This window comes from Sporisorium graminicola, chromosome SGRAM_1 (genome assembly GCF_005498985.1).
Source record: "Sporisorium graminicola strain CBS 10092 chromosome SGRAM_1, whole genome shotgun sequence".
Lineage (NCBI taxonomy): Eukaryota > Fungi > Basidiomycota > Ustilaginomycetes > Ustilaginales > Ustilaginaceae > Sporisorium > Sporisorium graminicola.
Genome location: NC_043719.1, coordinates 27,466 through 55,463, shown reverse-complemented (window position 1 = coordinate 55,463; position 27,998 = coordinate 27,466). Strand labels below are relative to the sequence as shown.

The window sequence follows — 27,998 nt, the reverse complement described above, 5'->3', positions numbered from 1 at the left end:
CCTCTCTCGAGCCACATCCACGGCAACCACGGAAGCCTTGCAGCCTGAAATACACGCACTTTGAACACGGTTCTACGCTAGCGTCCAAGACGAGCTCGAAGAGAAAAGTCAACTCCGAACAAGTGTGTTTAATGTGGTAGAGTGATTGCGAAAACGAGAGTGGAAGTGTTTGTAGAGTACAAGCAACGAGATCATGCTGCGAGGGTTGACATGCAATTGGACTGTGAAGTTGTGCTGATTCCACCACAAGACAGGGTGAACCCCCGCCTCCTTTGATCAGCGATTATCACTTTGCAGCTTAGATGCCGCCCTTGGACAGTGTCAACCACAGGTCGTCTGTTGGCCGGATCAGAGACAGCCAGGAACCACGTCACAACAAGACATAACGTACAGAAGAAAAGCAATGAAAGGTCGTCAGCATGCTCGCGTTCTCAAGGCGACACATCTCGTGGCGGACGGGGTGCCACTCACCTCCAAGATAATGGATGTTCTCTATCGCAATGCCCTTGCCTGTCTTTCGAACCTCTTCGGTATCCATCTGCATCACTCCCACAGCGAGGATCTCGTCCTTGCCCTGTGCACGGATCGCAACACACTGTCCCGCCTTGAGCGGTGTCTCTCCCTTTGATGGATCTGGCAGCTTGCCTCCTGCGCTCGTGAGGCCTGGCGACATGACGTTGGCACCTGAGAGCACGAACTTGATGGCGCCGCGGTCAACTTGTACCGATGGAAGCATGTCAGGGACTAGCGAGAAGCGAGAAACAAAAGGAAAAGTCAGTTGAGCCCCTCTGTCAAGTATGAGTGGTTTGAGTCCGCTACGCACACTTGTGCAAAAGCCGCAAGCTGGGCAGGTACCAGTCGTCGTAGTGCTGGAAGAAGAGCACCTGCTTATCGGCGATGAGCATCTGTACGTGCTCTCGAGCAAACTTGACCGTGGTTACTGAGGCTTTGTTGGGCCATGCTGCTTCGAGGAGAGCGCCTTCGTCCTTGGCCAACTCTGGGTATTGGTCGGTGAGCTTCTGACGGATGACTCGGCGCACCGAAGACTTGAGTGCTGTTGCGGGTCCGAGATCGGGCTTGGGTTCGAACTTCTTGAACAGCGACATGTTGAACCGTTCCTTTCCTGTCGTAGAACTGAGTGAGGAAAACAGTGAGTGTCGGAGCAGACAGAGAGGCGGAGTGAAGGTCCAAGACGAGGTTGTATGGTCGAGTGTCGTTCGCAACTTTCTTGGTTTTCGAGTTTTAATCTCGGGATTCGGAGTCGTCTAGTGTTGCAGAGTCTAACACGTCTGTGCGTTTTCTCCTTCCACTTCTTCTCCTGGTGGGGCAGCAGTACAGCACAGCGCAGCACAGCACAGCCTTGGATTTCCTATCTGCATCAGAGCTGCAGCACAAGCTCCATGATCAGGATGCACACGATCAGAACGCCAAGATTATGGTGCATGCCCAAACATCAGGCAGCGAGAACGCAGCACAGCTAATCACAGCACAGTAAGGTCACTGATATTGATTCCGATCGACGAGAGCTTTCTACCGTCCTGCCATCATCACATTCTGCCTTACGACCCTTGCCTTCGACGCCGTTTCAAGATGGTGCTCATTTCGCCGGCTACAGCATCGTCGCGGCGTGTCCTGTCAACTGGCCTGCGATCATCGCTACAGTTCCAACTCCGACCACCTTCGCTAGCTCTACGAACAAGATCGCTGTCCACGACACAACTCCGCGCATCAGAATCACAACAGCAATCTCGGCCCACTTCTTCGGAAGGCAAGACCGACAAGGACTCGAACGATGGCTTTCGCAGCTTTTTCAACTCGACCGGCTGGGAGACCGCCATGGGGGCGTCTTTCGGTGTGCTTTTGCTCGGCGGTGCTGCGATGGTGTACCACTCCTGGTACAAGCGTCACGTCCTAAAGAAGATGGAAGCGGCCTTTGACCCGGGCTACGATCCCGTGCTTGCACTCGCCAAGAGCGGCGATCAATTGGCGCATGTCCGCATCGACCCGCCTCGACCCGAGGACGAGATGATCCGAAGCATCGTCTCTGGCAAAGAAGCCGGTCGGTACTTCCTCGTCATGGGAAGCAAAGGCTCGGGCAAGGCCACGTCCATCATCGAAGCTATGGCGGCCATCGATGCAGACGGATGCGCCTTCTTCGATGCTCACCTCGACCCCACTATCGTGGTGGACCGCTTCTCGGAGTCAATCAACTTCAGCAACAACCGCGACTACCTCGGCAACCTGCTGGGTCTCTCGGATTTGTCGGGCATGTCGTACTACCAGCAACTCGAGAGGGCGCTGCACAAACTCGAACGCGCTCTCATCACACGCAAGCAGAAGACGGGCAAGCCGGCAATCATCGTCATGAACTCGGCGCACCTGCTCCCGCGCGATGAAGAGGGCACCAAGCTGCTGCACATCTTCCAGCAGCGTGCCGAGAAGTGGGCCTCGGCAGGCACGGCGACGTTTGTCTTCACTTCCGCCGACTACTGGGTGTACGACGTGCTGCGCAAAGCGTCGAACCGCATGGACACGCTCTCATTCCGCGACCTCACGCGCCGCCAGTCGATCAACGTGCTTCGTGGGTGCCGCAAGCAGTACTGGGGCGAAAAGCCGTCGTCGCAGGACCCCCGCGTGCTTCAGGAAGTCTACGAGATCTGCGGCGGCCGACTGGGACTGCTCAACAAGGTGGCGCGCCGCAAGGACATGCTGCGTGCCGCGAGGCAGATGGTAGAGGACGACATGCAGTGGGTGCTCAGCAAGACAGGCATCATCGAGGATCATGATGACGACGTGATGGACGAGCAGAAGTGGTCGACGTGCAGCTGGCTGCTGTTCTGCGAGTTGTCGAAAAAGCAAAAGGAGCTCGAGGATCTGCTGGAAGAATGTGGGGGCAGATTACCCGCTTTTGTGAATGCGGACACGGTGGAAGACCCTCAGTATAGTAGCTTGGCGGCACAGTTGCATAATGACGCCGGATGGTACAAGGCCAAGGCGTCGCCTGTACCTGGTCTGACGCGGTTCACTACCGCTGCTCTGCGCAACGATGGCGACGGCGATGACAAGCAGAGTGGTAAAGCCACAACCGCTGGTGATAACGGCAACGATGACGACGATGACGACGACGACGAAGAAGAAGAAGCAACCGCGCACCGTCGACTCACCGAGTCGCTCCTCACGGATCCCAGCATGGACCAAGAAGCCGACATCCGCGGCGCCGACGTGCCCAACCCGCACCTCACCTGGGGCGAGGCACGCCAAGTCATGACGCGCCCTGACTTCATCATGGAGCTCGACCATCTCAATCTGATTCACATCGACCGTCACCACCACATCCGCGCCGACTCGATGCCACTCTTACGAGCCATGCGCCGCGTCGCGCAGTCCGAGGGGTACGCGGACAAGCTCGAGTCGGTCATGGATCGGGTGTCGGCGATCGAGAGCCTGGGACGTACGCGTGAACTGCTGTGGAAGGAGCAGGGGGACGGTGGCAGGTTCTTGATTAAGAAGGATGGCAAGGGACGGGAGGTGGAGAGTTGGACGTTGTTGGGTGGGGATGAGCGCTTGGGTCGTGATGCGGGCGATGGCGATGACGACGGTGACCAGTAGGTGACACAATGCTTCACTGCAATGCGCAGAAGAGCAATTAGAAATTAGACCAGCACTGCTCGTCAATGGTGTTTGCCTGTGTGTGTGTTAGATGGTGTTGCGTAGCTGGTCGAGTGAAGAGCAGCTTCTTTGGGTTGTATCAGCCGCGGAGACAGCGCGGGGGAATGCACACTCGGTACCACCTGATCTTCCTGCGCTGTGTGCGAGTCTCGAGACGTGGTTCGGATTTAGGACCTTCTTTGGAAAAGCAGCACACACGCGCAGCCAATCAATCCACGCAGGTTTATCGGACTTGTGACGCCTTTCCTTACTGATACGCAGCTGGAGCTGCCTTTTCTCATAAGCTCGCAACGGTCATGTGGCTTGCTTGGTTGCTTGCGGCCCGGCTATAACACCGAGAGATATGGCTGCGTTACCGCCTTTGCCCACCCACGCTGATGGGGTAGAACGGCATGTCTTGTCCCGGCCACCGACCAAAGATAAGCTCAAAGAGTCAATTGCGCCGCGCCGCCGCCCGTGGCATACACAAACAGGGCGGCGCAACGAGGTTGAGCCAAAATCGCACCGACGCTCGCCGTGCTTGGCGCGGTGAATGATTCCGACCGCAAACTTCGAAGGTCCACACACACACGCATTCGGCTATATGAAATGAGCTGCTGCCGTTGCATTGTTGTGCACTGGCAATACAGTACCTGGTTTTTGCGATAAATAGACACCGCTGGTCCGTGTTCCATCATCTGCTTCGTCCACCTTAGAAGCTCCACCTCTACATTGCCTAACCGATTTCGCCTCTAAGCAAGCGTTGACCCATTATGCCTGCAGCTGTTGCTTCTGCCGCCGCTGCTACCGGCGCAACACCCACCTCCTCCAACGGCGCGTCCAAGATGCCGACCACCGCTTCTGCATCGTCCTGGAAAGACGTGGCTGCGGCCAAGGTGCAGTCCCGACTGGCAAGCATTCCTGCGCAATGGCGCCTGCCCGCATCCGTCCTCGGGGAGATCGATGCCAGCAGCGGCACCGATGTGCGCACCATCCCGGCCTCGTGTGGCATCTTGACCGCGGAAGAGCTCGCCATCACCGAGACGCCCGTAGGCGAGGTGCTGGCGAAACTGCGCTCGCGCACCTGGACCTCGGAGGCGGTCACGACGGCCTTCTGCAAGCGCGCGGCGATTGCGCATCAGCTCACCAACTGTCTCACCGAGATCTTCTTCGACGAAGCCATCGCACACGCCAAGCAGCTCGACGAACACTTCACTGCCACCACACAGCACACAGGACCGCTCGCCGGTCTGCCGATCAGTCTCAAGGACAACTTCAACCTCGCGGGCAAGGACTCGAACCTAGGCTTTGTCGCGTGGATCGGCGATGCCAGCGCCGAGGATTCGACGCTCGTGACGCTGCTGCGCGAGCAGGGCGCGGTGCTGTACTGCAAGACCGCAACGCCGACAGGAATGATGATCGCCGAGACCGTGTCGAATGCTAATGGGCGCACGCTGCATCCTGCCAACACGCGCGTGACACCCGGTGGCAGTTCCGGCGGTGAAGCGGCACTGCTAGCCCTGCGCGGCAGCCCGCTTGGTGTGGGCACCGACATTGGCGGCAGCATCCGCATCCCCTGCTCCTTCACCGGTCTGTGGGGGCTCAAACCCTCCTTCGGCCGCTTCCCCACCGCCAAGTGCAAGAGCGGCCTCGCGGGGCAGGAGGCGGTGCTCTCCATCAACGGACCCATGTGCATCGACTTTGACGGCCTCGAGGTATACGCCAAAACCGTGGTCGACAGCGAGCCGTGGCATGCAGACCCTAAGTGCCTGCCTATCCCCTGGACGCCCGTCGAGCAGGCGGGCAAGGCGCTCAAGCCGGAGCTAACACTGCTGGTGTTGGTGAACAACGGGATCGTAACACCGACGCCACCGCTGCAGCGCGCGCTCAAGGAGGCGGTCGCAAAGCTGCGCAGCGCCGGGCACAAGGTGATCGAGTGGGACGCTTCGAGCACAGCAGAGGACACCGAACTCTTCCAGCGCGGAATGGGGTTCATCGAGCAGTTTTTCCGCGCAGAGGGCGGCGCGACGATGCACAGCATCATGGATGCCTCTGGCGAGCACGTCGACTGGGTCAAAGGCCTCGCCGAGACCAACACGGCGTGGGAACAAAGCGTCAAGACCCTCTGGCAGCTGCAAGCCAAGCGCACCGCATGGCAGGCTGAACTGCAGCAGCGCATCCAGCACCTCGCTGGGGGCAAGCACTTTGACGCTATCCTCTCGCCCGTCGCCGCCGAGGTGTCGACCGCGCACGATGCATACCACCACATCTTCTACACGGGCTGCTGGAACCTCATGGACATGCCCGCCGTCGTCATGCCGCTGCACACGCTCAAGGTGGACAAGTCGGTCGATGTGGTGCCGGCAGGGTGGAAGGCCAAGTCCGAAGTCGAGGCCAAGGTGTGGGATCAGTACAGTGTGGATGAGGTGCATGGCATGCCCGTGTGTCTGCAGGTGGTCGGGCAGAGGTTGAGGGACGAGGCCACGTTGGCGGTTGCTAAACGCGTGTACGATGTGTGTATTTAGTCCGGAAAAGTGTCAATTAAGTTAGATGAAGTCACATTGTAGTGTCAGAGGCTGCGTGGAACCTCACGTTAGTCGTGACATGCGGGCTATGAGAGGATTTCGATCGTCTCGCCCGTTTCACCATCAACCGTGCCTCTCCTGACAGTTCCGCCCTTGGCCTCGATCATCTGCTCGATCGTCCTCGGCTCGCCCTCATTCTCTGTGAACCAGGACAAGTTGTCGGCGATCAAGTGTCGGTTCTTGCATCCGGGACACTGGACGATGACAATCCCCTTCGTGTAAGACCTTTTGGAGAACTCGTGTGAGCTGCGATGCCCGCATTCGTCGACAGTGCATGTGAAGGTGATAGCGAGCCGTTGTTCGATTTGACCGATAGGGGTGCGTTCGCCTGTGACTGGTATCGAAGCCGCTTCCTCTTGGGAGGAGAGAGAGGATTTGGAAGACGCAGACGAGGATGTTTCGGGGATGAACGATTCGGTGCGAGAAGGGGCGCGGTCGTGGCATAGAGCAGATGCCGTGCGGAAGTTGCGGTGCTGGTGTAGGCGGAGTGAAGAGAGTAGCGAGGGCAAGCGAGAAGAGTTGGAGGCGCAGAGGGTTGATTTGGATCGCAACTGAGCGTGAGCTGGTCGGAGAGCGGCACGCTTGGGCGGCAGTGCGGATGCAATACGACTGCCCGATGCGATGTTGCGTGACAGTGCCGGCACGAGTCTACTTGATGACATGTTGGGCGAATAAGTGGCTGCGACGGACGTTAAGTGGATCCAACAGAAGCTGGCGATCAAGATGATGGAAACGTGAAGAGAAGGGAGGAAAGCAGCGTTTGGAAGAACTTTTTTTTTCTCCAAATAGTGGAGGACCTGAGCCTTTTTTCCACGGAACTCGGAGAGAATATTTTGTGTCGTTTGATCAGTTGACCTCATATCAAACATAGAGACGGTGATGCTCTTTTCGACCGCGAGGTAAGCTCAGGTAAATAACGGAGAAAGCTTACGAACAGTCGACGTAGATGTACGCTCGTACTCAAAATCTATTCCATCAGTTGATTGTCCGATCTATTACATTATTGGCACTGCACCCTTACACCACGAGCATCAAGCCAGAGGTGACGCAGAGTGCCAGTGCACTCACACCGATCATCTGCTGGGAGCTAAACACAAGAGCTGACGCAGGGCCGGACTGCGGAGTGCTGATACTTCCGCCATTCGAACCGCCGGACGAGGACGAGTCACGGCCTGCGCCAATCGTGCCGCTTTTGGTGATCCGGACTGTGAGCACGTCGACCACACCGTCGATATCGATATCGTGGTTGATCTGGCTCGCCGATAGACCGCTGAGCGGCTCTGACGTCGTGGTCCTGCTGACGGTGTACTCGAACCCACCAGGGCTCTTTAGCGTACCTGCGGTAGCGTTGCCCACCAACTCGTCCCGTCCGTCGTCGTACCCGTTGGGAGCGATCATGTGGCCGAGCGTCGCGTTCAGCTCCACACTGGCAGCAAGGAAGACGGCGCCCGAGTCGGCAGCGGTTCCATTCTGAATCCAATACCTGAAGTGATTACCGCCTTTGAGCGATTCGAGACACGTCCCGCCATCGCCCTGCTTGAAGTTGTATCGCATAATGTTGGTCTGCGGCTTGGCCCCGTTGCCGTCGCCCAAGTTGGCCGTCTGATAACCACCTTGGCTGATGTTGAGACAGCTTCCGGGCGAAAAATGGAGTGCGCGCGAAAACTCTTCAAAACCGGCCTGGTTGAGCACGCCTGCATCCGACTGGCCAGAGACAATGACGTTGAGCGGCTCGCGGCTATCGGTCAGCATGGATCCTCCGTTGGCGGCTGGGCTGTAGTAGCCTTGGCTGCTGCCGCTGCTCTGGCGACGCACGGGTGCAGACGGCAAGGCGTTGGTGAAACTTGATGTGAGCGCTGCTGCAGTCAGCGCCAAGGTGGAAAGAGCGAGAGGATATTTCATCTTGCAGAGGTGGTGTTTGGCGTTGGCGAGTCGGCAAGCGCACCTGGCGTCGAAAAGGAGCGGGTATTATATGCGAGTCCTGGTTGTTCGAGTGTGTGCGTCCAGCGCTGATGAAGAGACGGTGGCGAGGAAGAGGTCAAGAGAAGAGAGACACGGAGAACGAGGGTTAATAGGTGAGGAAGGAAAAGGAAGCGATGAACAATGGTCGTGATTGGTCTTGATCGTGTGAGGAACAAGGTTGACCGATCCAGACATGCCGGACAGAGCACAGCGTTGCCACTCTGGCAGTGGAGGCAGAGACGGCGGGGATCACCACCTTGGCCGAGGCTGTGATTGAAAGGGGAAGTCTTGCATCCTGCGCATTCGATACGCCAAGATCGACCCTCAAGTCTCGTCGCCGCCTGGCATGTTTGTGCCATCTGCTAGCTCGGCAGCCGAGAAAGTTTTCTGTGCTCGCCGTGCATAATTACCAACACTCGGCAGGAGTTTTCTTTTTCCACAGTCAATACTGACAGATTCCGATCCACTATCGTGGATCGCAGGCCAGCCAGCCGGCCTGCCTTTCTTGATTTGTTGCGACACCGCCGGGGCTAGCATTGAGCTAGAGCGTAATGTCCATTATGAACAGCGATCGTGCGGGTACCAACCGCAGTAGCGCATGGTGGCAACCATCGTCGATGTATGAAATATTATTGACCTGTCACACGTCTCTGACAGCGGCTGCAATTTAGTTCATCTCGGAAGTCTAGCGCGTTGTCCTTGCAGTCGATTCGATCTATCTAGACGAATGAGATTCGCAAGTCGGTCCACTACAAGAACCACAGCATTGCAGCACTTTGATGACAGTCACTTCGCTTCTCGACTCGAATCAATGGCTGCCAATTGTCACCGTTTGGCACGACAGCTAAGTTTTGTTGGTGGAAGTGAGCCGGTGAATTCTCATGCGGTTGCCTGCAGAAAGCAATGCACAGCCTTCTTCTCCACGCACCGGTTCGGGGCGACAAGACCAGGGTCCAGCCCAAAGACGCCGACACACGAAGCAGCGCAGATTTCAGAATGTTACAGCCTCGTAGCAAACATTTTCTAATCTGTTTGTGGGTTGAACCAGCAGCGGAGGTCGGCCTTTTGCTGCCTCCTGTTGGTGGTCGAGGCAGAGTGCCGTAGTGCCATAGCGTCAGAAGCCAGCCTCTCTTCCTTGACACCGGTATAGACGGATGCACGAGACCAGACCTATCCAGGCCAGCGCAGAGCGAGTATAGATGCATCCGATACGGCCGAGTTGTTCGCGGTCAAGCTGCGATTTCGCGCGGAAAGCGTCCTCCGAAGTCATCTCCGACGGCCGATAAAGGCGCCACCCGCTGAGAACAGAGAACACTGAGGACCCTGAGCCCGTCCCCGCGCTTTTCTGTTGCGCCCCTCGATGTGGGGTTGATCTCTCGGAGCCAACTACATGGACGCAGCCCACATCTGCAGATATAGCCGTCAAGCGGTGTGTGCAACTTAATTAACATTGGAGCCCACTCATGTCGATCATGGCGACAACCCGAAAAAGTTCTGAAGAGCAGCGTGGATGGACGGTGCGGAGGCGAGGGCGAGAGCAAGTGCGGGGGAAGTGAGCCGGCCGTGCATATTGCGTTGATGGTAGCGCTGACAGTTGCCAGCTGAGAAAGAGCGAAGAGGTCGTTGCCGCGACAGCCGAAAGACGCTCGGGCGTTTGTTCCTCCAGCTTTGCGGGCCGCTCTTTCTCGTGCTTTACCGTCCTGGCTCACGCTTTCCGCTCTTGCCCTTGTCCAACATCTTGCGGTGCCCCACACTTTTGGCCAGTTCTCTGGCTCCTCCTCGAACGCTTCCTTCCGTCTCTGCTCTGCTTAACTCACTGGGAGAATATATAACAGCGGACCTGGCGGCTTCCCTTTGGCCCCTCTGACCGCTGCCCATCTTCCCCCCCCCCCCCCTCTTTTCGACAGCGCCGCACACCGCACATCATGACGGCAATCACCAGCGGCCGCAAGGTCACCTTCCCAGAAACCCAGAACTTGCACACCTTCCTCTTCAGCAACCCTTTCCAACACTACCCCAATCACTTTGCCGACAAGTATCCCAACCACACGTTTGACGGCACCGCCATCCCCGAACAGCGCCCCATCCTGGTTCATGATGGCTCGGGCGCTCAGCTCAGTTGGGCAAGACTTCGAGCTGATAGCTTGCGTCTTGCGCGTTCCCTCCAAGTGCTCACGGGCGCGCCGCCTGCGTTTGTCTCGGACCCCAAGCGCCCCCGCGAGCCGATCCATGCACCTCGAACGACTGTTCTGTTACACATCCCCAATGGTATGGTCTGGCCTCTGGTGGCTCTAGGTACCGTGGCAGCCAACTTGACCGTCTGCCCCATCTCGACCTATCTCAGCCCACGCGAGCTGGCCTACATCCTCGGCAAAGCTCGTCCCCAGGTTCTCTTCACCACGGTGGGCGCAGAGGGAGAAATCCCGCTTCGCAAAGCGCTTGAGATTCTCCTCGAATCGCCTCCCACCGACAACGGACAGGTTAAGGGGACAGAAATCCAAGCTTGGGCTCGTCAGCTGGCTGCCGACTGGGATCAAGCCAAAGCAGCAAGACTGGAAAAGGGCGATCAAATCCCTTTCCTTCGACGTAGGGTCTGGACCGTCGACGTCTCGTCCGGCATGGACTACTACGGCAATAACATGAACCGTCTCGGTGTTGCGTCTGCACACGATCCTCGCGACTGGACCCATCTGCTACTTCCTCCTCCGGGAAGCAAAGCAGAAGGCAGCATCGCCACTCTCGATCGTCCCGCTTTCACCCCGGCACCCATGACGCCCGAAGAGCAGCAGAGACGGGTCGCGTTTGTGCTGTGGTCCAGCGGTACCACAGGTCAGAGCAAAGGTGTGCTGCTCAGTCACCGTGCGTTGGTGAGCAACACGATGGGGGTGTGGGATACCAACCCGCAATTCAGCGGCACTTCGCGCGGTACCCATGGGGGCGGAGAGAGGTGGATCACTCTTGCTCCTTGGTACCACATTTATGGGTGAGTAGTGGGCGGATCAGTCTCGGATCGAAGTTGTGTATCATACTGACAAGCTTTTCTTCGTGTCGCTTCAGGTTGGCAACCGTGCTGCTCGCCACTATCGCATTTGGGACGACGCTCATCATCCCGGCGTCGCCCAAATTCGAACTGGGCTACTACCTCGGCCTCGTCACACGATACCGCGCCACGTTCAGCCACATTGCCCCCGCCGTTGCCGTCGCGCTCCGCTCGTGCCCGCATCTCGACCCCGCCTCTCCGCTGAGCAAGGGCATCGATGTCTCGAGCGTCGCCGCCTTCCTCACTGGCGGTGCCCCCTTGCCCGTCGAAGTGGTGCGCAAAGTGTACGAGCGCACGGGCAAGTACGTCCAGCTCGGCTACGGCACCACCGAGACCTGCTCGACATCGCAGACCGGTGGGTTGGGCCTCGATGCCGATGGCAACACTGTGCGCGACGAGCTCGGCAGTGCAGGATTTCCGACGCCCAACACCGAGATTCAGATCCGATCGTTGCCGGGCACGAGCGAGCAGCAAGCGCAGCAGCGCAGGCAGGAGATCTGGGACAAATCGCGCGAGGCCAGGGCGCGCGGTGAGCGTGCGCCTCGCGATCCAGGCTTGGTGGGCGAGGTGCTCATCCGTGCTCCTGCCGTCATGTCGGGCTACTTTTCGGGACTCTCTTCCGAGACGCACTCTGCTCTCGATATCGAGCTGACTGCGGGAGCGTTCACCGAAGACGGCTGGTACAGGTCCGGCGACGAAGGCTGTCTCGACGCCAATGGCCGGCTCTGGATCACCGGTCGCACCAAGGAGCTCATCAAGATCAAAGGCTTCCAGGTGCCACCCGCCGAACTGGACGACCTGTTCGCCACGCACCCGGAGCTCGTTGATGCCGCCGCCACGGGCTTCATTCAAGACGCCTCGACGGGCGAAGAACAGGTGCTCCTGCTCGTCGTCCCCAAGGACAAGAACGTACTTTCGAAGGAACAGCAGATGCACGAACTCGCGTCTCGACTGCACACGTGGGTCAGCGACAAAACGGCCTACTACAAGTGGCCCAGCATCTACCTCTTCTCGTCGACCGCGCCCAGGAATCCCACGGGCAAGCTGCTCAGGAAGGACATTGCCGCCTGCAAAGGTCACCGTGTTCACATTGTCAAGAAGTCTCGCAAGGCCAGTGCGGGTGATGCGACGGCGGCCAAGTTGTAGTTGGAATCACAGGCACAAGCTTCTGTTTCGCGCGGAGTTGCAATGCATCAAGAACCGACCTGGTCTGATCAGTGGTATTTCGATTAAGGGTGATAAAGTAGATGAGAAAGGCTAAGATTAGTGGTTGACAGCCTGCACGACGTGTGGGTACTGCTGACGGATCATCTCGAACAGTTCCGGGTTCTTTCCCTGCAGCACGTACGGGTCCTCGGCCAACGCGACAAAGTAGGTGCTGACACCGCTCGCGATACTGCCGGCACCCACGCTGAGTGCGATATTGAACCCGAGCCCAAACGCGACCAGCAAGACAATCGAGTAGTAGCCCGCGTCGTTCTGCAGGTACTGCGGGTTGGTCTTCTGCTCGTAGATAAACGCAAACAGCGCGGTGAGCAGACCGACAATGAAAGCGCCACAGTTGAACACGATGTTGACAAGGCTGTCGTTGATGAGTGCGTCGATGCCGCGGTCCTTGAGCAGCGACCATGTCTCCTTGGCCGCGCTGATGTAGCCGTTGCCGTAGAGCGCAATGTTGATGTAGGCGTAGCGGTTAAAGTACTCGACCAGGCCTTGGATGCAGGCGACGCAGCAGCCGGCTACACACGCGAGGATGGACCCGACCAGATCGCCGTCCGAAGCAGCCTGGTTCTGCAGCAGGTTGAACAACGCACGCAGCAGATCGAGGATGGCGACAATGAGCGAGCCAAAGCAGATCGAGCCGAGACTGTAGGTGGTGGAGCGTTTGAACGCGCCCCACGCAGCGTGCGAGACCTTGCTGGCGTTGTAGTACGCCACGCCAAAGATGCCCGCGACGGTGGTGAAGGCGACGTTCTTGATCACCTCCGAGATCCAGTAGTACGCAAATACGATGAATACCATGATGCCGATGACGGACGCGTTGCTCGAGCTGCTGCCTGCTGCCTGGCCGGACGGCTCGAAGCGCTGGTACGCTGCGACCACGACCCAGCTCGTCCACGCACTGAACGCGGTCTCGACGATGAGACCCCCAAGCGCAACGACGTAGACGCTCTTGTACTCCTCGGCCGTGCGGATGACCGTGACGAGAATGAGCTTGGCGAGCGGGATACGTTTGCGCATGAAAAAGTAGGCAATCACGCTGAATACGGCAAAAATCGTGAAAATAATGGCAGCGGCCGTGTTGCCTTTGATCCAGAGGTAGACGCAGAATGCAACATTGCTGAGCGTGGTGAGCAGAAGCGTAGCTTCCAAGATAAACTTGGGGAAGGTGCGCACGAGGAGGATGTAGAGGAACGAAAACACCAGCGCAACAGCACAGCAGATCATAAACATGATCGCCGTCTGACCGTTGAGCGTGTTGCCGGCGACATTGCCTCGGCCGATGGATTCGTTGATGCCCGAATTAGCATATCCGCGCAGGCAGATGACCGAGACCGCGATGAAACCGCCGAAGACGAGCAGGAAGAGGACGAGGAAGATGGGGTCGCGGAACTTGGGTTTGGGCTGCAAACGCTCGCCCTCGAAACCCTCGGGTTTGAGCGGCTGCTTCTGGTCGCCGCCGTAGTAGTGCTGAGGAGGTGGGCCCTGAGGCTGATGGCCGTTATAGTACTGGTTCTGGGCTCCCTGAGGCTGGCCCTGGTAGTTGCCTTGAGCGTACGAGCCGGGCTGCTGCATCTGCGGGGGTGGATAGCCACCACCGCCTCCGCCGCCGTACGAGTACTGTTGCGACATGGACGATCGAGGGGTTGCGTTGACTTTTCGTAGTGCAGGGTGATGGTGTGTGGTGAAGGAGCGAAGAGCAATAAAAAGTGGGGATCGGATGGATCTGACGCTCAACAAGCAAGGGCAATCTAAGAAATGGGCTTGACCGAGGAGGTGCGGTGGGAGCGAGCGCACATGTCCCATCAGGCAGACGAGCAGAAAAGCGAAAATTGTTCTAGACTTGACGCCACTTGTCGCAGTGTTTTTCCCTTGTTTTTGACAGCCAAGCCGCCAAGATCGACGGACGGCATGTGTGGCTGCAGCCAAATGAAACAATTCTCTGTTCGTGACGTGAGCGTGCTGCTCTGCAATTAACGCAGTCTGTCGGGTAAGGAGAGTGCATTCTTTTGTGCTGAAAGTCTTCGGCATGACTGTTACGGCACCAATAGACAATGAAAACGCAGGTCGCCTCTTCGCCGAGACAGTCTAAGCTTTCCATCGACCGGACACGACAGAAGGCGCTTCAGAAGTGCAAGTGAGCTTCGGAGTCGCAGATCGTGATGGCGCAGTGGGTCAGTCGATGGTAGTATTATAAAACGGCTTCATACCTTCACTTTTTACCGAGCTCAGTATGCTTCCGCGCTACCGCTCCGGTTGTACCTTAAGAAAGCAAAACGAGGTTGCTAGGTTCGAGACTGCGCTGCTGATGCCATCGTGCGTGACCCTTGTAAACGGCTTATGTCAGATCGCCAACTCACAAGCAAATGTACAATTCCAGCCTTTATTCCTCCACATAAATAGAGCGATGCGCGATCGGGCCACCCTTTCGGAATCGTGTTGTTCTCTGGTTCGGAATGGCCTCGTGTCCGATGCATGAAGAGCGGTGATTCATCAGGCCTCCGCGGGAAGCATATGCTTGCCTAACAAGGTCGAATCGACAAAGTCTTTATCAGAGCTTCCTTCCTTTTGTCAACCAGAATCGACGAGGCGTTTGGCATCCGCAATGGATATATAGCTAGCAAGCATCTCGCTTCTCCTTCCCGGCGCTCATCACCACCCTAGACGCTCCTGCCATCATGAGCACCTACACTGTGGGCCTCAAGGCCCTCCTCCCAACGCTTGGGCTCATCTACGGCTTCCAGGCAGCCTGCGCCAGCATCGCCGTGCCCCTCAAGACCGAAAAATACTACGACCTATGCGGCTCGCTCGGCTTCATCTCGGCTGCCGGCGCTTCGCTCTACATGCCCTGGATCCGCGCCCGTTACATTGACGGCTTCAAGAACATCTCTCTGCCCACCACCCTGTCCGCCTTTCACCCGCGTCAGACCATCATGACGGGGCTCACCTTGTTCTGGGCCATCCGGCTCGGCAGCTTCCTCTTCCAACGCATCAAGAAGTCCGGCGGCGACAGCAGGTTCGACGAGATCAAGCAGAGCCCGCCCAAATTCTTCGGCGCATGGATGATGCAGGCCACTTGGATCGCGATTACCGCGCTTCCCGTGTATCTGGTCAACTCGATCCCTAAGGCATCGCAGCCGCCTCTGGGTGCGCGCGACTACATCGGTCTTGCCATCTGGATCGCCGGCATGGGGCTCGAGGTCACCGCAGACCGTCAAAAGTCGCAGTGGAGACAGGATAGGGAGGATGGAAAGCACAAGGAACCGTTTATCAGCTCGGGCGTGTGGAGCTGGTCGCGCCACCCCAACTACTTTGGCGAAGTCAGCCTGTGGGCCGGCCAGTTTGTGCTGTCCACCTCGGCCATCGCTAGCGCAGGCACATTCTACCCGACCTGGGCGGTGGGATTGGCAGCTCTCAGCCCGCTGCTCGAGTACGGTCTCATCCGTTTCATTTCCGGTGTACCCATGCTCGAAAAGAGCGGCAACGACAAGCACAAGGATAACCCGGAGTGGAAGAGGTACAAGGAGCAGGTTCCTTGCTTTGTGCCCTTTATCGGATCCAAGAACTGAGCGCGCGCAACTCGCAATGATTCCTTGTTGTAATCACGCTTCGGTTGCAATCAAGTCCACGGATTACACTTGACACTGATAGCCTGTTGATTCGTGTATGTGCTTCTGAAGGCTTTGCTTGCGCTTGCGGGTTCCGTTTCGCGGTTCTTGGCAGCTTCGACGGGAGCATGTGTAAGCAGCATCTGTCCTTGAATGATCAACCCACGTTTCTCTCGTTACTCTGATTCAGGAACTCTTCCGCTTGGATGCAGACCCAAAAGAGACGAGCCAAGCTTGTAGCGGTTTTTGCCTCGATCGGTGCCAACCCAGCCGATTGCAACCGCCGGGGTGGTGGCCAAAGACTCGATCAGTTTTTGTTACGTCGTTGCCGCTTTTCATTGCAAGCAGTCTCAGGTATTGGATGAAGTAGTCTGTCAGTGTGTGCCTGGCAACTGCTGGGTAAATTGGAGACGGCTCTAGGTGTCCCGCCATTGTCAAGATGCACTGAAGCGTCATCCCTGCAGCGACTCCCAGTAACGAATCGAACAATGGTCGTTGGGCATCAAAGCCCTTCAGTCGCTCGGTGTTGTGTTCTCAATCTCCCTCTGTATGACTATCCCTACTACCGCCTCTTCACACAGACAACGACGTGATGCAGCAAAAAAACGAAAATACCCGACCGCCGCGGCAAAGGCGATGTACGAGCCCTCTCAGCTTGGCCGAGCCGTACGTCGACACTGAAAAGGCTATTGCGCTGCGCAAAGTGACGTTTTTCCCAGGACTCGGTGCTGAAACGGTAATGCATGAAAAAACTGCGCAGTGCCAAGAACACTTCATCGGCCGAATCCACCGCTGCTGTGCACAGCCTTGGGACTCACTCGTCTGCTCCTCCTGCTTCCCGTCGGGAAGAGGCAAAGTGCGGGGCGGGCGGCTAAGAGCGCCTCGGACTTCTCGAACGTCCGGATGACGCTTTGCCGAATGAGCCAAGAGAGGTCGGAGTGGGGGGACATGTGTTCGGCCTCGAATGTATACTTAAAGAGAAACCAATTCGGCAAAGAGCATGTCGGCCTCCACAAACGATCAACCATCATCCTCATCGACCAACCTTTTTTTTGACTATGTCGAGCTTGAAATCCAAACGTGCCTCTTCCTCATCCGCAGCAGGAGGGGGTCCTCCGCCCATCACCGCGGCGCTTCCGCCACCACCGTACCCGATGGGCATCCTCCCGCACTACACGCGTCATGCGACGCCCATCACGCTGCGCATCCGCGAGCTCAAATCCCCCTTTGGCGGCGACGACTTTGTCATCAAGGACGCGCTGACCCGCCAGCCTATTCTGCAAGTCGAGGCCAAGATGTTCAGCTTCAGCGCCAAGAAGACCATGCGCGACCACACGGGCAGGCCGCTGTTCGACTTCCGACGCACCAGCACCTTCTCGCCGGCAAAGGTGTTTGGCGGGTATGCCTGCGGTTCGAACAAGAAGCTGTTCGAGGTCGAGATGTTGGGCATTTTCAAGCCGAAGCTCAACATCGAGTTTTACAACCATGCTGGTGACGGGAAGGCCGAACGCTGGGTACTGAGGGGCCAGTGGTTGAGCGGGTCGTCGCAGATCACTACGCAGTCTGGGGTGGTGGTTGCGAGCATCTCGAGAGATTACGCCAACATGGGTCAGATCTTCTGTAAGTTTACTCCCGCGAGAGTGCGTTTGAGCTCATGGACAATAAGCGCCAGAATGCTGACCAGAAGACCGCTGCTTGGGTGAACACAGTCAATGTACAAACGTACGACGTCACAGTGGCACCGGGCATCGACGCTGCGTTCGTCTCGGCTGTGTGCGTCTGCCTTGACGAGGCTTATAACGACAAGTGATAGTCGCATTGCTTCTAGCGTTTCTCACCCCTTGTGACAAGATGCGCCCCACTGCCGGCTGCATCTCGACGCGGCCCGACCCTGACATGCGACTGCCTGGAACCCCCCTAATTTCGGCTCCTGCTGGACCGGTGTAACAATTCGCTCGAACCTCACTTGCCGACGCTCAAGCCATGCTAATCATGCGCACGCTCGGAATCTTGTGCCTCTCCACTCTCCGCCTGCCGGCTCGCTAACACTAGTATATGTACTCGCACCTCCTCGATACCCGCAATGAAATCGGATACCATTCTAGCTACCCTCGTTCCGCACGCTTGCGCCTCATTTCCACACCGTGCAAGAGGGAGGGACGTGGGCCGGATCCATCTTTCCGCATAAGGTTAGGGAGCTGTTGTTGCAAGCTTCTAATAATCTTGGTGGTTCGGTGGGTATTGCGAGCATCATAGCCCTCGCCTTGACCTCCCAACTGGCCAGTGAGGCGGTGGCTGGGGAGATGAAACGGGTGGGTGCGTTCTTTGAGAGTAGCAGTCTAGGAAAGTGCAAGTTCGGCTAGATTGGAACGGTACATAAGGCGCCGACTTTGCAGCGGAATTTTGCTTCTTCCTCTATCCTCATCCTTAATCCCCTCCATCGCCTATCCCTGCCCGAGGTGTTTGAAGATGTTGCAAGCGAAGCGTACGCTCGCTTTGCTGATGCTGATGACGCAGCTTGCCAGCCTCGCTACAGCCCGCAACTTGCCTTTACAGGATGGAAGGACGGCGGAACAGCCATTCATAATCGACCACATCGTGCACGATCCCGATGTCGTCGGGTCCGCTGCTACTTCTCCTCCTCCCTCCACCTCGGCCTCAAACACGAACACCAGACTGACCCAGTACGTCAACATCTTTGTCGGGACGGAAGCCAACAACGATCCGGGCGACGTGTTCGCAGGAGCCTCTGTTCCCTACGGTATGGCCAAAGCTACAATCAACGTCGAAGGCTACGCCCCCGCTGGCTACGTGTGGCCCTCGGACCAGCCCACACGCGGTGTCAGCCCACTGCACGATTCGGGCACTGGTTCGAGCGATGGCAGCTACGGCAACTTCTGCATCATGCCCGTGCTGTGCGCTGACAACTCGATCGACGCGTGCCCCACCCTCCTGGACCCGCGCAAACGCCTGCGCCGCAACAACACGGACCACGGACGCCCCGGCTACTTCACCACCACGCTCGACAACGGCATCAAGATCGAACTCACCAGTACGCGCAGGAGCACGCTGGAAAAGTACACCTTCCCTGCAAGCGAGATGAGGCGCATAAAGTCGAACCCGCATCTGGTGCTCGATTGGACCAACGACTCGCCCGGCACATTTCGCGGAGGTGAGATGAAGGCAGACTGGATCAAGGGCCGCTTGATGATGAACGGCACCTGGTTGAGCTCGTTTGGTCCCGGCGAGTTCCACTATCATGCCTTCCAGTGTGTCGACCTCAACTTCAATGGCAAGCAGCAGCTGTCCAGCCACGCGTTCTTCGGCGGCAATCGTCGCGGCTACGACACCAAACGTGCCGATCTCGACCACTGGGTCCGCGTCGCGCAGGCGATTGGACAGTACCAAGCGGGCGCGGTCGTCGGATTCGAGGCCGACGACAAAGCCGACAAAGACGTCACCATCTCTGTTCGCCGTGGTGTCTCGTTTACCTCTGCAGAGAACGCCTGCCGCAACATGGAGACCGAGATCCCCAACTGGGACTTTGACGCTACCGTTGCAGCAAGCGACTCACTGTGGGAGGAAAAGCTGCAACGCATCCAGCTGAGCCCATCGACTCCAGACTATATTCGACGTCTGTTCTACACAAGCTTCTACCGCACCTTCCTCTCGCCCAACAATGCTACGGGAGACGGGCCGTTCCCGACCACAGCGCCTTACTTTGATGGAATGTACTGCACGTGGGATACGTTCCGCACGTTGTTCCCCTTCCTCTCGCTGACGAGCCCGGTTGAGTTTGCGCAAATCGTCGAGACGTACATCGATGGCTGGAGGAAGGAAGGCTGGCTTCCCGAGTGCCGCGCAAACCAGGTCAAGGGCTTCGTCCAGGGTGCCAACAATGGTGTTCCGGTGCTGGCCGACTTTGCAGTCAAGTACGCCAAAGCGGCGAGCTCGCTGGGCGTCAACACGGACGAGCTGTACGAGGCCATGCAGCACGATCTAGACGTGCCTTCACCGCAGTGGGAGTACGAAGGTCGACAGGCTGCGCCGTACCAGCAGTACGGCTACGTGCCGTTTGGCTACCTCGATCCCGCGTCGGTAGGCGAGCAGACACGAGAGGCAAGTCGATCGCTCGAATACGCCTTTGGCGACTTCACGGCTGCGATGACTGCACAGGCACTGGGCAAGCCCAGCGCGGACATTCAGCGGTACGCCAAGTCATCGTTGAACTACAGCCTCAACTTTGACCGCCATACGACCAGCGAAGGTTTCAGCTCATTCGTGCAACGACGGTATGCCAACGGGACGTTCCAGCGGAACGATCCGACCTTTTGCTCTCCGCTCGACAACAACTCGAGCCACGCATGCAGCTTGCAGGCCGAAAACGAGTTTGGAGTGTACGAATCGTCGTCGTGGGAGTACAGCTTCTACTCGCCGCAAGATAGGGCTGGGTTGGTGGGATTGCTGGGTGGCAAGGCTACATTTGAAAAACGACTGGACCACTTTTTCAGCAAGGGCTACTATGGACCTGGTAATGAGCCGAGCTTCGACACGCCGACGATGTATCACTTTATCGCCAAGCCGTACCGCAGCGTGCAGAGGGTGCGGGAGGTGGTGCACAAGTACTTTTCGCTCCAGCCAGGCGGCGTCCCCGGTAACGATGACAATGCAGCCATGGCCTCGTTGCTAGGGTGGTTCTTGCTGGGATTCTACCCTACGCCAGGTACCAAGGAGCTGTTGGTGCTGTCGCCGTTCATGCCGGGCTACACGATCAACAACGCGATTCTTGGCAAAGCTACGGTGACGGTGACGGGCTACGACGAGCGCTCGATTGGCGAACAGATTCCAAAGGGGGTCAAGGCATACGTCGAGAACGTGCTTATCGATGGCAAGCCGCACAGCTCGCGCTGCAGGATGAGCTTCGATGATCTATTCCCAGGTGTGGCTGGTGCGGAGAGGAAGGTGGAGATCGTGTTAACAGATCGGGAGGTGGATGCGTGCGGTGACAGCGAGGCCGACGACCCTGCTTCTCTCTCTACTGGTGGGTTCTTGAACCAAAAGGTGCAACAGGCCAAGGTCTAAGCAGCTTGCCTGCGACTGGCTTGGATTGTCGGATCGCCTGGTTCTGCCTCCAGCAATCATTCTTCTGCGCTAGCCTCTTCCTCTTCGTCTTCGTCGTCGTCGTCATCATCATTGTGATCATCGAGCTGGAGTAGACCAAACCCAGAACGAGCCGTGTTCTGCCTGGCAGTGGCGGCACGCTTCTTCTCTGCTTCAGCAGCAGCCGTTTGCAGCTTCTTTTCTTCCTTCTTGCGCTCGCGTTTGGCCTTTCTGAGTGCTTCTACATCGATAGCGAGAGATTGTTGCGTATCGTAGAGGACCCAATCGAGCATTTCCTTTTCGACAGGCGACGAGGCAGCAGCAACGGATTCCAGCGTTGTCTCGTCTGTCGTGAGTGCAATCGTGTGAAAGAGGGAGCCGAGTACGAGTGCGCTGGGCGGAGCGCTGAACGGTTCGGGACAGAGGAGCAGTGATTGAGCCAGCTGATAGGCCGAGTGGAGAGTGAGCTGAAGACTCGACTGGAGGTGGATGTCACGCGTTGTTGGCTCTACACTGAGCGAGTCTGGATAGCTGAGCTCGGCAGGAAGCTGTGTGAGGGTCGAATCGGCTTTGAGCGTTTCGTGAATAGTGTATGCTTTGAAACCCGAGGCGATGGCGGCGTGGACCTGTTTGAGCGACCAGTTGAAGCGTCTACTCGATTCGCCGAGTCGTTTCTGCTCTTTGAGGATAAGATAGCGCAGTACGAGACACAGTAGCACGAGAGGTTGCGGGATGCTTGAGCTTAGCAGTGCATCGGTGCGTGATTCGTCGCTGGCAAGGAAGTAGCAGAAGATCTGGAGACGGTTTGATACAGGTTCGTCGAGCAGGCTAGCAAGGGTGGATAGGTGGGCGGTAGTGAGCAGTTCCTCGGTGACATCTGAAGAAGGGGCATCGAGAGAGAAAGGGGGTTCTGCTGCGAGCATCTTGTCGATCTGTACGGAGAGTGCTAAGTTTGATGGCGGCTGGCTGATGGTGGTGGACGGTGTGATGATCTCGACACACACACTCAGAAAAGTGGAGGAAAATCTGGTGGAAAGTGTGCATCGAGAATAATACAGTAAAGTAAATCTGCACCACGCTTTGGCAATCCAAAAAGGAATCATTGAAACGGGGTCACAAAAATCGACGTGATTTACAGTACTCTCTTAGACAGCTTCCTCCTTCTCTTCCCGCTTCACTGCAGGCTCCGATTCAGATACACCACCATCTATCCTCATCAGCGGATTCGGATCGGGCGACTTCCGTTCTACTATCTGAACGATCGATTGCATTCGTCGTACACACTTGGCCCTCGCCTTATCCCACTTCTTTTCTGTCACCTTGGACGGCTCCAATTTGACGATGGACGTGAGCTCGAGCACATCCTTGAGAGTGTTACGGAGCTGTCTGAGCGTTTCTTTATCACCCTCATGCATGGGCAGCCCGAAAACTTCGGAGCTCGACGATTGCAATAGGAAGTGGGCTATACCGCGAAGATGAAGAAACAGCTTGCGGGATGGGGTGTGGACTAAGGTCAGACACTTGTCCGCGTATCTGCGTGTTATGCAAAGAAGTTCTTGGAGAGTGACGGGCAGACCGGCAGGGCCCACAGCCCCGGTTTGGCTTGTGGTGGCCGGTTCGTAGTTTGGTGCGGCAGTGACGACAATCAGAGGAATGCTGATCACAAGCGCCCTCTCCCGGCTGACAGTCTGTGACTGTCGTGATGGAATATGCGAAGAGCGCAAGGTCTCGCTTATTGGCCTTTCAGCCGGGACGAAGTCGCTTCTTTCGACCTTGACCATGCCTAGAAACAAGTTTGAGACAGGTGTGCTGCTGTTGCTGCTGCTTGGACCTGCCCGCGAAGCGAACTCGTCCTCCTGCTTGACCGCGACCATCGCGACATCTTCTGGATCCGCAAACGTCGAAGGATGCCTCGGAGTACAGGGAGCGTCCGTACACTTTGTATCGAGCTGCGTGTCGTCAGCGAATCTGACTGCTCTCGGCGTCGCACTGGAAACTCGGTTTCGAGCATTGCTTCGCAGAATGCCACGAGGTGCAGAGTTGGACACGGGTAAATCCTGCCTTTGTTCTTGCGGTTCGGCTGGCGCTTCTTCTGCCTCCAACGGCGCGTCGAGGCCCTCCGAATTGGCAACCACTTCGGTTTCGTCCTCCTCCATCCAAATGTCCCTTCGTTCGTCGTCTGTCTCGTTGGTGGGAATGAAGGGTGGTGGAGGTCGATACATGGTCTTGGGCCTCGCCTCGATCATGTGCCTTTCCCGTCGAAATGTCAACACTTCAGAGCGGTCTGCTTGGTCGTCGGGGAAGGTAGGCACGTCGTCGATGCTTGAGAACTTGAGTTGTAAACGTGGAAATGAGTTCGACATTGAAATGATGCTCGACGTAGGTCAGAGGAAGAAGAGGTACTAGTGTTCCAATCGAAGAAGAGGGGAACAGGGAGGGACGTCTTTATAGGCTTTTAGCGACGACCCAACAGATGAAACAACCGGCCCAAACCCACCAGTTCACACGACTTGTACTTCATAAGGATCTCAGCAATGAGTCGCCTAGGAATCGTAGTATCGTAAGCACTGTGTTACAGCCGTGTGGGAGTGAGCGTACATGAGCATCAAAGGACCTGCACTTGCATGCCCCATTGTTCTCTTTTATTGTCTATCTCTTTCCGGACGCTGGGCTCACCTACAACAAAGGGTAGTGTTTGACACAGACCGTTTTTCACAATGACACGTTCACTTCACTAAGCCACCTAGCGCTCTCCAGCCTATTTCTCGCGTACTTGCATCGAGATGAGCGTCGATGAGTGTCAAACAGCGATCGAAAAGTGTCTCGCTCACCACAATTGCAGCGACCTGCCTGGCACTCTGTAAGCTTTATCCAGCTCCTTTCCACCTGGCCTCTCGCTCGCATTTTGACACGAGAGCAGAATCTTTTGCAAGTACTCCCCAAATCTTTCAACTGCGCTGCGCGAGATTGACAGCCTCGAATTATTGCAGAGATGTCCTTGATCAGACTGGTCGTGTACAGTTTGGCTCGAGAGCTGAGTGCATCCTGAGAAGGTGACTTGCCGACCTCGTCGTCAGAGGGCAGAAGCTGAGCACTGGCACTGTTGCTGGCGCCCTCGTCAAGCACGCACGTCGAGGCTTACCACGGGGCACAGGGCAGGGGCTCCCCGTCTGTTTAGACGATTGTGTAGGAAGTCTAATGACACAAACCAAGCGCATGCCCTCTTGCTTCGGCACTTTGAGAGATCTGCAACGTTGTAATGAGAAACCGGGCGTTGCTCTCGCATGGGTGGGAACGCGGCTGACGAGGTCTTCTCATAAAATAGGAGCGTCCTTTGCAACAGCCGGGCCTGAAAGGAAAACGCATCATCAACAGGAAAAGAAAGACCTTGGCGAATCGGCGCAATCTTGCTGCTCTTGGTGACAGCCTTGTTTCCAGCTCCCTCCGACCGAGCTGGTGATTGATATTTGACAGCAACATTACCGCAATTGTCCCGGCGTGGGTGCTAGAAAGCAGTTCTTCAGGGTCCATCTAGGTCGGAGGTCCATGGAGCTATCCATAGCGCGTTCGCCCTCCACCGTTGAGAGCTGTTGTCGCTTAGTCGCCTCCCATAGGCATGTTCCCTCGGCTAGACGATACAGTACTTCGCCATTCATGCGCTTTCGTTGTTCTTTATCTTTGCCTGCTGCGCAGCGATGCTTCGATGCTGAATGCAGAGCCGCAGCTGCACTTTCATATAAAGGCCTTTTCTTCACCAAGAATTCTAACTGCGCCACCACCTCCCCTCCAACTTCTCGACAAAGAAATCGGCAAGCACACGATGGCATTGAACGAGACAGCCAACGTTCGACGTACGGTGTTAATCACGGGCAGCACTGATCCGCTAGCAATCGGCTTTATGGCTGCTTTCCTCCTGGCGAGCCAGCACAAATTTTCCGTCATCCTCAGCGGTCGGCGTGAGGAATCGGTGCAAGAGGGCATAAAGGCGCTTCGCGAGAAGCTTCCGCCCATGGCTAGCGTCCAAGGAGTCGTACTAGATGTCAACGACCCCGCATCAATCAACACGGCAATCGAGCAGCTTTCCGTTGCATCAGGACCTTTGCAAGGCGGACCGTTGGACGTGCTGATCAACAATGCTGGTGTTGGCGCCCCACCCGGTCGTGCCGGGAAGGGCAGCGATAACATGTTTTTGCAGGTGGAGCTCACGACAGCGCAAGACATGGTCGATGTGCTCACCACCAACGTCGCTGGTCCCGTCGCCGTGACCAACGCGTTGCTTCCTCTCCTTGCCAAATCTGATAGGCCCAGAATCGTCAACATCTCATCCGCAAGAGGATCGCTCGAATTTGCAAGTGGACTGGAGGCGGCCAGGACGGGTGCCATGGTGTACAACACCTCCAAGGCGGCTCTCAACATGGTCACCGTCATGCAGTCCAAGAACTTGCCGCAGCTTACCAAGGGTACGTTTTAACTTCTCTCACCACAAGCATTTTGCTGGACAGAGCTGACCGCTTGCTCTACCCCAAATTGCGATCAGTAGCAAACCTCAAAGTCAATGCAGCTTCACCTGGGCACGTCAAGACGCCCTTCAACAACTTCACCGGGCTGCGCACCTTGGAGGAGGGAGCAGCCGTCTACGTCCACCTTGCCACGCTTGCCGACGACGGTCCCACTGGACAGCTTATCGGAAATCACGCTCCTTTCGCTTCAGATGGACGTTTCGTTCAGATTCCATGGTAAGAGCACAGTTGCTAAGCAGTCGAACCAGGCCACAGGCCATTGTGCGCAATTAACAGCCTACTAGAGGAGCAACGAAGGCTCAACTAGTCTCAAGGAGCATTGCGATGTTCGAAAGACAACGGTCGACCAGTGTCTGCGTGAGCCAAATTGTCCCCTTCTGGCTTACTTCGTCCCGTCCAATGTCCTTCCGCATGCATTGTTCTTTGATTCGCTCAAAGCTTGACTTTGTGCGGCTGAGCAGTGCATCGGAGCTTGTGGGGATCTCCTCGAAACCCTCATAGAGGATGGTGAGAGCAGGAACAAAAGCGAGAAGGGCCGAGGGTTCGGAAAGCGAGCCTCTGACACGCTCGAGTGCCAGCCGAACATCCTTGAGCAGGTTCACGGTTTAAGAGTCGATTGCCGGTTTATCCGAGTGCTGAGGTTTCGATATCGAAGTGAACCGAGGAGGGGAGGGCCTGGCGCTAGCCGGACGATCGTTGTGGTTCAAACGGGTTGGTGACTGCGGTTGGGGCAAGGCGACTGCTCTCATGGCTGAAGTATTGCCCCGTCTCGCTGGATCATGTTCTGAATCTTCGTTCTCAGCCGGAGGATTGTTGTCGGTACCATCGCTTTCAGTCTCGGAGGTCTGGTTCGGTTTCCGGACCACCCTGGTTTGTTCGCGGGTATGAGGGTGGCGGCTGGTGCCCTGGGGATCATTGTGCAGACGGTGCTCTGAGCCGCTGGCAACCTTTGGCGACAGCTTTTTGGCGGGCTTGTTGCAGGTTATTGGAACATGATTGTTTTTCTGTCGCATCTGTGGAGTGATGCTTTCACTTACACGGATTCCGTTGCGCAGGCAGGCGGAGTGTCGACTATGGCAGAAGTCGCAGACCATCCTCCCCGTTATCGAAGTGTTGATACATCGAAGCTTACGCTCCTTGCATCGATCGCATGGATTGCGCGAAATTGGACTCCACTTGATGTAATCGAGTCTACCTAGAACCTTGTTTGGTCGAGAAGAAGTGCCGTAAGTTGCTGTACGTCTTCTGGAAGGAGCTGCAGTGAAGCCTGTTGGCGCTCTTTCGAGGCGCTTCCTGATGAAGTTGGGACCGAGCAGCTCGTCCAGATAATGCGAGAATGCGCTGCCCGTAGGACTGGGTGGCCACGGTATTGTCATTTTGCAGTTTACTGAAGGCGGTCTGGCGTCGTCCAAGCTCGAATCCTGCGTGGCTGCATCGGTTGTCGAGAGCCAGTCGACAATCTTGCGTCTTGGCGTTTCCGCGAGTTGTCGCTTTTCGCGCTCCTGTCGAGATGGCCCCGCCTCGTCGTCGTCGGACCGGCAGAGGTCGATGTAAATGCTAAAGGGTTGCGCAGCAAATCCATCAGCTTCGGCCTGTACCGTCTTGTTGCCATGCTGGCCGACGACGCGCTCGTCCTTGATCCGCGAATTATTGGTGGAAGTGGTTGGCGTTGGCAATGGCGAGGAGGCCGGGCTATCGATGGCAGCCGACCTCTGGTCAGGTGCTGCAGAGCGTGGAGCAAGCGGTTGCAGGCATCTAGGTGCCGGTGCAGAGGCGCTACGAGCTCCAGGAAGCCGCGCCCAAGGTGCTTGCGCTCGTGCGACAGCTGGACCGAGCAGTGTTAGCGAAGTCAAGTCACAGTCCCTGGACGGCGGCATTGAAGTACAGGAAGACTAGGCCGTGGGCCAGGTGATGGCGAGAGACGAGGAAGGAAAGGGAGGGTTGCTGCCTTGGTCAGTGGGGGAGAAGAACAAAGCGCAGACAAGTCGCCATCCATCGAGTGGTAATTTCTTCCCGCCAGCCTGAGCCAAACAAACTTCATTTACGTGCATTCCATTTCACAGCGCCCTACAGACTCGCCGCTCTGAAAAGCTGCAGCAAAGCCAAACAAAGGCAGCGCTGCACAGTCGGAAGAGCCGCTGATGGCATGCGTTGGTTGGGTCCCGCGACGTTGCGATACTCATATGCTCCCTCGTCCAATCACAAAGGGAAATGCTGCTGCGCAGATAAACCACTTTCGTACGGCCAAAATCAAGTCCAAACGAGAAGTGCACGTATAGCAAGTCTTTCCAATTGCGTTCTAAGTAAGCGACAA

General features: G+C 56.9%; 14 protein-coding genes across 14 annotated transcripts; 7 read left to right on the top strand and 7 right to left on the bottom strand.

Moving 5' to 3' along the window:
* Positions 1-298: 298 nt before the first annotated feature.
* On the bottom strand, positions 299-1,106 carry EX895_000030 (uncharacterized protein; the record flags this gene model as incomplete). Its single annotated transcript, XM_029880631.1, has 3 exons — positions 299-336; positions 472-744; positions 824-1,106. 3 exons carry the CDS (start codon positions 1,104-1,106, stop codon positions 299-301), a joined length of 594 nt encoding a protein of 197 aa, XP_029742017.1.
* A 484-nt stretch (positions 1,107-1,590) lies between these two features.
* On the top strand, positions 1,591-3,609 carry EX895_000029 (uncharacterized protein; the record flags this gene model as incomplete). The annotated part of the gene is made up of 1 exon (XM_029880630.1): positions 1,591-3,609. One exon carries the CDS (start codon positions 1,591-1,593, stop codon positions 3,607-3,609), a length of 2,019 nt encoding a protein of 672 aa, XP_029742016.1.
* Positions 3,610-4,421: 812 nt separating this feature from the next.
* Positions 4,422-6,173, top strand: EX895_000028 (uncharacterized protein; the record flags this gene model as incomplete). Its single annotated transcript, XM_029880629.1, has 1 exon — positions 4,422-6,173. One exon carries the CDS (start codon positions 4,422-4,424, stop codon positions 6,171-6,173), a length of 1,752 nt encoding a protein of 583 aa, XP_029742015.1.
* An 86-nt stretch (positions 6,174-6,259) lies between these two features.
* Positions 6,260-6,895, bottom strand: EX895_000027 (uncharacterized protein; the record flags this gene model as incomplete). The annotated part of the gene is made up of 1 exon (XM_029880628.1): positions 6,260-6,895. The coding sequence occupies one exon, from the start codon at positions 6,893-6,895 to the stop codon at positions 6,260-6,262; it is 636 nt and encodes a 211-aa protein (XP_029742014.1).
* Positions 6,896-7,250: 355 nt separating this feature from the next.
* EX895_000026 (uncharacterized protein) lies at positions 7,251-8,135 on the bottom strand (the record flags this gene model as incomplete). The annotated part of the gene is made up of 1 exon (XM_029880627.1): positions 7,251-8,135. One exon carries the CDS (start codon positions 8,133-8,135, stop codon positions 7,251-7,253), a length of 885 nt encoding a protein of 294 aa, XP_029742013.1.
* A 1,985-nt stretch (positions 8,136-10,120) lies between these two features.
* Positions 10,121-12,381, top strand: EX895_000025 (uncharacterized protein; the record flags this gene model as incomplete). Its single annotated transcript, XM_029880626.1, has 2 exons — positions 10,121-11,178; positions 11,253-12,381. 2 exons carry the CDS (start codon positions 10,121-10,123, stop codon positions 12,379-12,381), a joined length of 2,187 nt encoding a protein of 728 aa, XP_029742012.1.
* A 117-nt stretch (positions 12,382-12,498) lies between these two features.
* Positions 12,499-14,088, bottom strand: EX895_000024 (uncharacterized protein; the record flags this gene model as incomplete). Its single annotated transcript, XM_029880625.1, has 1 exon — positions 12,499-14,088. The coding sequence occupies one exon, from the start codon at positions 14,086-14,088 to the stop codon at positions 12,499-12,501; it is 1,590 nt and encodes a 529-aa protein (XP_029742011.1).
* Positions 14,089-15,134: 1,046 nt separating this feature from the next.
* On the top strand, positions 15,135-16,025 carry EX895_000023 (uncharacterized protein; the record flags this gene model as incomplete). Its single annotated transcript, XM_029880624.1, has 1 exon — positions 15,135-16,025. One exon carries the CDS (start codon positions 15,135-15,137, stop codon positions 16,023-16,025), a length of 891 nt encoding a protein of 296 aa, XP_029742010.1.
* A 1,097-nt stretch (positions 16,026-17,122) lies between these two features.
* On the top strand, positions 17,123-17,874 carry EX895_000022 (uncharacterized protein; the record flags this gene model as incomplete). Its single annotated transcript, XM_029880623.1, has 2 exons — positions 17,123-17,684; positions 17,774-17,874. 2 exons carry the CDS (start codon positions 17,123-17,125, stop codon positions 17,872-17,874), a joined length of 663 nt encoding a protein of 220 aa, XP_029742009.1.
* A 659-nt stretch (positions 17,875-18,533) lies between these two features.
* Positions 18,534-21,146, top strand: EX895_000021 (uncharacterized protein; the record flags this gene model as incomplete). Its single annotated transcript, XM_029880622.1, has 1 exon — positions 18,534-21,146. The coding sequence occupies one exon, from the start codon at positions 18,534-18,536 to the stop codon at positions 21,144-21,146; it is 2,613 nt and encodes an 870-aa protein (XP_029742008.1).
* Positions 21,147-21,202: 56 nt separating this feature from the next.
* EX895_000020 (uncharacterized protein) lies at positions 21,203-22,087 on the bottom strand (the record flags this gene model as incomplete). The annotated part of the gene is made up of 1 exon (XM_029880621.1): positions 21,203-22,087. The coding sequence occupies one exon, from the start codon at positions 22,085-22,087 to the stop codon at positions 21,203-21,205; it is 885 nt and encodes a 294-aa protein (XP_029742007.1).
* Positions 22,088-22,309: 222 nt separating this feature from the next.
* EX895_000019 (uncharacterized protein) lies at positions 22,310-23,527 on the bottom strand (the record flags this gene model as incomplete). Its single annotated transcript, XM_029880620.1, has 1 exon — positions 22,310-23,527. One exon carries the CDS (start codon positions 23,525-23,527, stop codon positions 22,310-22,312), a length of 1,218 nt encoding a protein of 405 aa, XP_029742006.1.
* A 1,457-nt stretch (positions 23,528-24,984) lies between these two features.
* On the top strand, positions 24,985-25,904 carry EX895_000018 (uncharacterized protein; the record flags this gene model as incomplete). Its single annotated transcript, XM_029880619.1, has 2 exons — positions 24,985-25,624; positions 25,705-25,904. 2 exons carry the CDS (start codon positions 24,985-24,987, stop codon positions 25,902-25,904), a joined length of 840 nt encoding a protein of 279 aa, XP_029742005.1.
* A 385-nt stretch (positions 25,905-26,289) lies between these two features.
* Positions 26,290-27,561, bottom strand: EX895_000017 (uncharacterized protein; the record flags this gene model as incomplete). Its single annotated transcript, XM_029880618.1, has 2 exons — positions 26,290-26,319; positions 26,722-27,561. The coding sequence occupies 2 exons, from the start codon at positions 27,559-27,561 to the stop codon at positions 26,290-26,292; spliced, it is 870 nt and encodes a 289-aa protein (XP_029742004.1).
* Between the last annotated feature and the right edge of the window lie 437 nt (positions 27,562-27,998).